The sequence below is a fragment of the Acanthochromis polyacanthus genome, chromosome 16 (assembly GCF_021347895.1).
Source record: "Acanthochromis polyacanthus isolate Apoly-LR-REF ecotype Palm Island chromosome 16, KAUST_Apoly_ChrSc, whole genome shotgun sequence".
Classification (NCBI taxonomy): Eukaryota; Metazoa; Chordata; class Actinopteri; family Pomacentridae; genus Acanthochromis; species Acanthochromis polyacanthus.
Genome location: NC_067128.1, coordinates 27,430,843 through 27,440,771, shown reverse-complemented (window position 1 = coordinate 27,440,771; position 9,929 = coordinate 27,430,843). Strand labels below are relative to the sequence as shown.

The following is a 9,929-nucleotide window of genomic DNA, read 5'->3' as shown; positions in this document are numbered from 1 at the left end:
AGGGTGACTACTTGTCTCCCTTTAAATAGGCAGACTGACTGATTATGAGTTTGGAAACACCTGTGATGTCAATTAAATGACACACCTGAGTTAATCATGTCACTCTGGTCAAATAGTTTTCAATCTTTTATAGAGGTACCATCATTTTTGTCCAGGCCTGTTTCATTAGTTTGTTTTTTTAAATAATTATGTTAATCAACTATTCAAAAGTAATGGCTGTTTTTGATTATTTAATTTTCAATAAATTTTTATTTATTGTTACTTTTGTGAGTTTCAAGTGATTTCAGTGAGAATTGTGAGTTTTTCCTTCTTTAACTGAGGGGTACCAACAATTTTGTCCACGTGTGTAGCACTTTTGCCTTGCAGTAAGAAGGTCTCCGGTTCAAATCCTGGCCTGGGCCTGGGATCTTTCTGCATGGAGTTTGCATGTTCTCACTGTGCTTGTGTGGGTTTTCTCCGGGCACTCCGGCTTCCTCCCACAGTCCAAAAACATGCTGAGGTTAATTGGTTACTCTAAATTGCTCTTGGGTGTGATTGTTTGTCTGTATATGTAGCCCTGCGACAGACTGGCAACCTGTCCAGGGTGTCCCCTGCCTTCGCCCGAGTCAGCTGGGATAGGCTCCAGCACCCCCCGTGACCCGAGTGGGGATAAAGTGGTGTATAGAGAATGATGGATGGATGGAACCTGAAAACTACACCCATGTGATGGTCAAGACCAAACTTTATCTTTAAAATTGGCTCAGAGGCACGTGTTGCCATAGTAACCGACAAAGATTAATAAAACTTTATAGCTGGGACAAGGACAAGCTGCACCACAACTAGGACTGAAAATTTAGGACTTGCCTAAATTTAGATTTGACTGATCTGGTTGGTTATCTCTTGTTCTGGAATAACCCACTTGTGATGTGCTGTATAAGATCGCGTCACAAAATCAGGTTTATGACTTTTTGAAACAGTTTCTTATGAAGGTCAGATTCAATCTAAACATGTCTAAAAGCCCCAAATGTTCTCAACCAAAGCAAAATGCATTTCTGCCTCTCTTTGGTAACTTTTAATGTCGCTCTGCCCTGAGCCTCCATCCCACTCTGGCCCAGCTGTTCGCAGAGCTTTGAGTTTCCCAAGGCCCCCAGTGCCCTGGCTCGGGACACCCTCTCAGTGCTGCACTCCCCCAGGCCTGACTGCCTGCCTGCCTGCTCTTCTTGGCAACCAAACAGCCATGGGAGGATCAGGATGACCGGGCGGCTGAGATAAGGACCACATGAAGTTCCCCACATTACCTCACCCGATAAGGAAACAAGCGGAGAGAGACGGAGAGGCAGAGCGAGAGTCAGACTGGGAGGAATTCTGCGGATGGACAGTGATGTGCAGAGAGGCAGCCGCTGGTTGTGGAGTTTTCACCAGTTGTTGGAGGGTCTGAGAGGAACTTTGGTCCTGCAGATGCCTCGTGAACTCTGGAGAGGAGCTTGGAGATGCCTGAACAGATAGAAATCATCTCAAAAATGACACCAGAAGGCTGTTCACCAAAGAAAATCTAGATCAGACTTCAAAGTCGAACCCTGACCAGATGGGAAGATGACCTCAGACTGTGTGTTTTGTTGTGCATTCACTAAAATATCTCGTAGAAGATAATAATTTCCACAACAACCTCCAGCGCTTGAAAGAAAACCTCCATCCAGCCAATGAAAATAGACGGAACAAAAGTGATTTAAGTTCTCAAGATTTTGCCTGGGAGGCCACTTCGGCAGCATCCATGGCGGTGAATCCTCTGGAAGGTCTCATGTCGGTTGCAGTGAACCACCAGCTGGTCTCCACAGATCCACAGAACCAGCAGCCTCCTGCAAATGACAGCCCAGCATCCCTGCTCGGACTCCGGCAGAACTCACGGAGCAGCCGGGAGTCCAGGAAGTGGGTGAGTCTCAAGTAACGGTGCGGTTTCCCAACTTAAATTCAAGCATGACCCCGGTTTCAAAGAAAAATTATGCAACACAGCAGTTAATAATTCTGAAGAACCAGCAGGAAATTGCACAACCATTATCGCAATTTCAAAAGATGGATGTCATGTTCTGTTCATAAAAGCAGTCAAGTCTAATGGTGTCTATTTTTACAAAGTTTTAAAATGTGAGGTTTGTTTCAAGATGTGCAATACTTTACCACTGAATAATAATAAACTGTATTACATATTTTACTTCAGCAGAGTGGGTGTAGAAGGTGGAGAACGCATCAGTGTTTTACCTTTCATAGTTGTGATTTAATATTTCTTACATTTATGGCAATGATGTGGAAAGCTGAAGATAAATGGGAGTACCAACAAGTACAGAATGAGAGGAATCTCAGCAGGAAACATTAAGAAAAGCCAACTTTGAACAAATAAATAGTAATAAGCAATACCCAGTGATAAAGCATGACTTAACAGACACAAGCCATTTTGACAACGCATGATCTAAAGAGGCAGTAATATCTTCCAGAAATAGTGTAAGCAGAATGTTTAAATGAGAATGCAAGAGCACTATCACAGATTTACCGTTTTTTCTTCATAGTAACACAAAGTATGAATTAACTACAAGTACCGAAGCATTAAATAACTTGGATTATAAACAATGAACAAATAAAAACATTGTACGATTTGTTCCCAATCGTTGCCAAGATGTCAGAAAGTTTCTTAGTGTCAGAAAGGTTGGTAGTGATCCTTCTGTTTTCTAAGAGATTCTAATGTCTCTGCAGACTCAAACGCAAGACAGTTTCAGCTTTCTTGAAAGGTTCTATATATTTTTAAGCATCAGATATTGTAAGCATATTCTTTGCAGCAGGTGCAGTCTGTGTATGGGTCCAGGTCAAACTCTGGTTCTGGTTGTGGTTCTGTGGTCCAGAACAGGGCGCTGAGGAGTCAGCACTCCCCAGAAAACGCAGCTCGAGAGAGGAGTCGCGTTCGCAACTTGCGGCAGGCCTTCCACAGTCTGCAGGTAATGGACATACACAGATGTTTAATCTTTTACTGTTTCATTGAGTGAATACTGAACACAACTCATTATATCTGAGGCCTTCTCTATATATTTGTGTTTTAACAGCTGTGTCCTGTTTATGTGTTGAATTAAGTTTGATTTATTTAGAATATGTTAGGCCTAAGTGATTTTGTGTGAAGAAATGTTGTCTTGAGTTAACCTAATTGCTTGTTCTAGCACTGAAGAGACAGTTTACATGTATTATTTCTGCTGGTTTTCTTACATTGTAAACGTATTTCTATCATGTGTAAAATCTATTTTGAATGTAAGAATGCAGCTTTGTGTAGTTTAAAGGGAGTCTTCTGCCTTTCTGTTCTGCCCTGTTTACTCCCCTCTGTCTGCAGGCAGCTCTGCCCTCAGTACCTCCGGACACAAAGCTCTCCAAGCTGGATGTTCTGGTTCTGGCCACTAACTACATCGCTTACCTGACAGAGACTCTGGACCAGGGAGGGACTCTAGCTGAGCACAGTCTGTCCTCCAGGCCGGGAGGATACCTGCACCCTGTTAAGGTAAAGAACAGACTTCTTGCTGCGAAAGTCTGTGCAGCTTGTAATATTTCAGACAAACATTAAACTACAAACTAAGCACACATATAATCCATCAGAAAACAAAGAGGTGAATTTAGGACCCTGTCTGCCTTTCCATCCCTCTTTATGTACATGAAGTACGTAAAAGTCTATGATATGGCAACTGAAAAAGTTGCCTAACTACCCAACTAAAAAACCCTTTAAAACACAATCAATTACTTTTAGATAACTTGCAAAATTTAAGCTAGATGTAACTAGACTAAACCACCAATAACACACTTACGTAAAAAATTGCTTTGAGCTAATTATAACTAAATAAAACCACCAACAATACATATTCGTAACAAAATAATTTTAGTTGTAAGTTTATGAATCCACCAATATTGAATTTAGATAACTTGATAATTTTACCTACCATAAAAACCACCAATAATACATTTACATACCAAACTAAATTTAACTAGTTGGAAATAGATATAAACAATAATATTACATTAAAATAATCTGCTAAATTTTGCCTGTTAGAAATACAATACACCAACAATAGTACGTTTACATAAGAATCCATTATTTAGCTGCTTGCAAGTTCATAAAACCACCAATATTAAATTTTAGTGTCTTGATATTTTTTGTTTGTTTTATAAGTCACATGTGTTACATTTAGTTAGCATTATAATTTACAGCTAATAGTAATTACATAAGACCACCAATGTAAAATTTTGATAACTTGATAATTATAATTAGTTGTAACTACATAAAACCACAGAGGCTAACCATTTACCAAGCTAATGAGCTGGTAATGCAACATACAAAATGCAAAGGACAGATGAGAATCATGAGGCTGTTGGGAGTAATAACACTTTCCTCAGACATTCTAAAGCTAGACTAAGCTAAGCTAAGTGAAACTGTATGATTAAAATTGCAATATTAATTTACCATACACCAAAAAATTAACTTTTAAGGCCTACAGCATTTCTGAAAGCATCAGCAAACACAATGCAGCTCGTGAAAATTGCCATTTATAAGGTCATGAATAGTTTTTTGGGGGACAGATAGCATGGATAGCTAGCACTTGTTTACTCTAAATGGAAGCTAGCTTTCCAGCCCACACACACTGGTGAAAAAATTGTACAGTTTTGGGTTGTATAAATATATAACCAGATTAAAAAGTACTATTTAGACATAATAAACCTTTAAAACTCTGAATACTTGGACAGAAATTGGGTGGAATAAACCTTTAAAACCATAAACCATGTATTTAATAATAATAATACAGGTTGCACAAAGGTCCTGGAACTGCCGCCTAATGTACTGCAGACACAGGACTGACATTTCTATAGTACTCTATTGTGTTGATACATCTATTTTATCCATACATTTCATTTCATTTTGCCAGGTCGGGAATCAAATTATAAGTACAAAAGTTGTCTAGAAAACTGTTACGCTGATCTAAAAGTGATCAGAAAATTTAGCTTTGCCACACATATTTTTAATTGATGTTGCTTTGACAGCTTCTGTCTCATATTGTTTGTCATTTTGTGCCTCCTCTTTGCCTCTTCTGGTTGCATCTGAGGTGGGAGAGACTGAGATGTGAGGAAAGGGGGCAAGGAAAGGAATCGAAGATGTGGAAACTGACAAATGAGATGAGGGTTTGGGTGACATCCCGTAGAAACCCTCCACATTTAAATGCAATCATGATTAAAAGTACACATAAACACAATGTAGCATTTTTAATTAGCTATAAGGAAAATAGCAAAAAAAACAGTTGCTGTGCCTGAAAAGGTACACAAAACCAAGTAATCGAGATAAATCCACACTAAAGGTCATAGAAAATGCTAACTCAAACAATAAAAGCATCAATGAAAAGATTCCAAACAAAACCTGTCAAACAGTGAATATAAAGAGCCGATTTCAGCTCTCAGTTTGCAGAAGCCTAATTTGTCAAAACATTCAGATACACAGTGCTGTTTGTAGTTGAAAAGGCTGACAGATGACAATATGTTTCTGTTTCATTTTTCTTGACTTGACAATGTTTGTAGAAATGCATTCAGTCCTATGTTTTTTCTGTCAGGAGCCTTTTGTCACATTTATCCAGATATGTTATAAATCTTGATAGTAATAATTTTGTTAATGTCATAAACTGTGTGTTTCCTCAGAAGTGGCCCATGCGTTCACTGCTGTACTGCGGCAGCGTAGGAGAGCTGCTGTCGGCCAATCAGACGCCTCCACCTGGACGGGACGGGACACACCCTCTGACCTCTACCTTAGACGCTGATAAAGAGTGATAGCAGGACAATGACGTAACTTTCACCGTGTTTTTTAACTCCAGTCTTAACCAGTGAGGTAGCTACTATTGATCAATGCAAAGTGTGAGTTTTGATCAGTGACTTTCAACACTACTTTCAAAGCACCTGCTTCGTAGTTGCAGATGTTTCAACGAAGCAGAAAATGAAAGAAGTACTTTAGGTCTTCTAGAAGTTAAAAGAAGGCACAAATTTAAGCACTGTGAATGGAAAATGGAAAATATAAATGGTTTTTAAAGCTTTATTTAATCTAAATATGAAGGTTGGTACTTAATGTAACCCGCAGCCATTGTTAATTCATATTTTAATTTAGAAACAGGCTGTATGTCTTCATTAAACCAAAATGAACGTTTTGTGGGATTTGTGCAGACATTTGGAGGGAAAAAAGTTTTCTCACAAGTTAACACTCACAACGCCGAGGTTTAGATTTAGATTTGTTGAAAATGTTCCATCATTATCTAAGCAACAGACAGCAGCAGTAATGGATTTACAACAAGGAAATGAAAAATCTGCTTCACTTGACTAATTACACCACAAATCACTACATGGAAGAACAGTGTGTAACCTGTTATCGTGATTTAGAAGCTTTACAGTGTTTTATTGTTTTTCAACGTTAATTTCACAGTATGGAAGAGTTCAGTCACCTGTGTGCTTTTTATATATTTTGAAGAAATAAAATTTATGTTTGTGAGGATTTTCTTCCTTTTTATGTGTGTGTGTGTGTGTGTGTGTGTGGGAGTGAAAGGACGGACAGATAGACGAGCACTGAGGGAGGATTGTTGTGGGAACACAGCAGCTGTCTGACCGTTTCATATCGGACCACTTAGTTCTCATTACAGCTCTGCAACCTTTCACTTCCACTAAAACACCAGCTACAAAAACGGCTCGTGTGTGTCGGTTATTGCTTCGAGAAGGACTGACGCTGTCTGCGGTACGATGAGAAGGTCTGCAGTGCCAAGATTGAATGGTCGATTGCTGGGTTTGGCTCCTTCCCACTGCTGTAAAATACTTGCTCAAAGTGAATCAAAAAGGGAACTTTGGATTGTTGGGTTCTCTCTGTAAGATCTTCCCCTTGCTATGTGAAGTGCTATGGGATGACATATGTTGTGAATTGGTGCTATATGAATAAAACTGAATTGAATAGAATCTTTGCAAATTCTTAATGGTTGAACACTTACAGAGCTTACTTTTATATGAAAAAAAGCAATCAAAAATCTTCCAGGATTTATTTCATTGCGTTTGGTGGTGAGAGAAACAGGCCAACAACTTGAAACTGTTGGAGACTGAACTTATCTCAGGGTTACTGAACACTGGCTCCAAACTAGCCAACATCATGTCAAATAAGTCGTCATTGTCGGTACATTTTGTTAAATGGGAGGACTAAAATGTAAACTGCCATTGCCAGTTGATGTAGTTCTTTTTTGAGAAATTATATTAATAAAAAAAAACCACTGCTCTGAGTTGTCAGCATTTCAGCATAAAATAATCACATTTAAGTAATTTAATATGCTGCAAATGCTCTTTATGTTCAATTCTAATTCATTTAGGCTAATAAGGTAAGCAGGTAGAGAGCGCTCAGTAAAATACAGTGAGCTAAACTCACTTTCTAATTCCATTTTGATCCCAACTACACGCCTGCACAGGTATGTAAGTGTTTCTTGTAAGGTTGTGATACCATTATGCTGACTAACCCTGTCCACCTACAGACATATAAACATCTGTCAAAGTACTTTGTGGTAGTTTCTGCAACAGCCCACGCCTCCATGTCCACATTTGCTTTTATGACTCACGCTCAAATTCACAAAACCACTTGCAACCGCACTGTCATCGCTGATACAAATAATCCATCAGAACTCAATATACTCCAAAAATATCTTCTCTTCATAAATTCATGAAACTCATCAGACAATTATCAATGAACACAAAGTATAAATGTCACATATGACATCAGCAGAGAACTTATTTGACTGTTTCTGCAATGTTTCTGTAATGTTCCTTAAGGTACAAATTGTGTTCCTGTGATCATCAATAAGTACTTTATGACACACTTTGATATCTTTTAAAGCCTTTTATTGCTTTGCATGCTTCAGTTTGCTATATCTTCAGATTTAAGTTCACGATTGCTGAGTGTCACTACAAGTTTGAAGTTTGATGATTTATTAGCTCTTGAATTTTAAAGATAAACTTAGTGTACAAGTCACGAAGAGTCAATTAAAGTGTTACAAGTTAATGAAATTTTTATACAAGTAGCAGGGTGATCAAACTTTTTCACATGAAACATCCATCCATCCATCCATCCATCCATCCATCCATCCATCCATCCATCCATCCATCCATCCATCCTAACAAAGTTTTGTGTGTTGCTTCATGATAAAGTGATGAATAATTATAAAAGTCTTGGACAAATCAGAGGAATTTCAGTCAGATTTATTAGAAGGGCAGTTATTTTTAATAAATATTTAAAGAAAAGAGAGAGACCTCCTTGTGGGCAGCATAGCTAGTGGTCAACAGCTTCTTATAGACAGTAGGTGGCCATAGTCTGTTTGTGTGTGTTTGTGCGTTATGTCTGAGCCAGCTGAAGCTCCTCCAGTCCATGTTTGCCCAGCCGATATCTGGCCAAGTCTTTCCTGGTCACCAGTCCAACCTCTCTGTTCTCGTCATCGACTACCACCAAGTGTCTATGTTACTGCTTAATCCTTGTTAGGGTCACGGGGGTGCTGGAGTCTATCCCAGCTGACTTGGGGTGAAGGCAGAGGACACCCTGGACAGGTCACCGGTCTATCACAGGGCTACATATACAGATACACAATCACACTCTCATTCACACCTGCAGACAATTTAGAATCATCAATTAACTTCAGCATGTTTTTGGACTGTGGGAGAAGCGCATTGAATAGGTATTTTTATTTATTTTTCAAATTTCTTCAGCCATGAAATAAATAGTGGATTAACAGTCAATTCCATTTTATTTATATGACATTACATCTCAGGCCTCAGCAGAGAGAAACCCAACTATTCCCTCATGACCAAACTGTTGGCAATATGCAGGAAATATTATTCTCTAAATCATTCTCTTCACACGAACACAAATCTAGAAAAAATAAATCTAGATATAAGAGGTGGACTTGTGAAGACTTATGACTGCTGATGTGTACAGGAGACACCATATTAGTCACATAACTGGGTTCTGATGCAACTTTCTGTTTCATATGATGAATTTTGTAATCAAGCGATTTGCTATCACACAATAACAGTAAGATTAGTTAGTCTTCTTCTTATTTATTTTTTTTTACAAACATTAGAAATGCCAGATAACCAGATGTTGCAGGTCACTTTTTTTTTTAAAAGTAAATTTGATCTTACGTTGTCATGAAGCCTCACAATCCTCTGCAAAAACACAACATCCAAGTGTTTCATTTCCTTCTTGTGCCTACACCTACAAAAAATCATGGAAGCTATTCACACCACATAATTCAATGCATGATTTCAAGGAAAGAGAAAAACTATTTAAGCAGCAGACATTATTTTGATGAGACGGACTGACATAATAATGTTGTATGAACTTAACATTCTGAGTACTTTAGATTTCTGTTAGTTGATTTGAAACTAAGTTCAAGTTGTGGTAACTTCATGAAATTGGCTTGACAACTTGTTTTTTCTTTACCTTGGATTCAATATTCCAAGTCTTGTCCCCTTTTCTCACATACCTGGACAAAATGTCTTTGATTGTAGAGAAGATGATTCCTCTTATTTAAGTCAGTTAGTTGGTGGAGCTTCATTTTAATATAAGTTGACTTCACTAAAAAAAGATGGATGCTAACTGAACCAAAACATACATCCTTAGAAATAAATGCAACTAGATTTACAGATGTAACTGTAAGAGAATTGGAACTTACACATCGATATACATATAGTAATAAACAAGTGACCTGTTCATTTTATGGCATTTAAGCAGGTTCCTTAAATTCCTTATGAAAACTTCCTGATACCGCTTTACTTTCCAATCTCTTTCTTTTAATTTTTTTTACACAGTATTTGTAGTTTCTGTATCATTTCATAACTCACCAAGTATCATAATTACGCTGTAATTTGAAAAGTTA

At 38.1% G+C, this 9,929-nt stretch overlaps 1 protein-coding gene across 2 annotated transcripts; it reads left to right on the top strand.

The window, feature by feature from the left end:
- The first annotated feature begins 332 nt into the window (after positions 1-332).
- LOC110966755 (transcription factor 23-like) lies at positions 333-6,975 on the top strand. Of its 2 annotated transcripts, none has more exons than XM_022216230.2 (4): positions 333-1,909; positions 2,868-2,960; positions 3,344-3,508; positions 5,683-6,975. In XM_022216230.2, exons 1-4 carry the CDS (start codon positions 1,751-1,753, stop codon positions 5,809-5,811), a joined length of 546 nt encoding a protein of 181 aa, XP_022071922.1. In that variant the 5' UTR covers positions 333-1,750; the 3' UTR covers positions 5,812-6,975. The 2 variants fall into 2 exon arrangements, with proteins under 2 accessions (XP_022071922.1, XP_022071914.1); XM_022216222.2 differs by having other exon boundaries at positions 2,805-2,960.
- Positions 6,976-9,929: the final 2,954 nt, after the last annotated feature.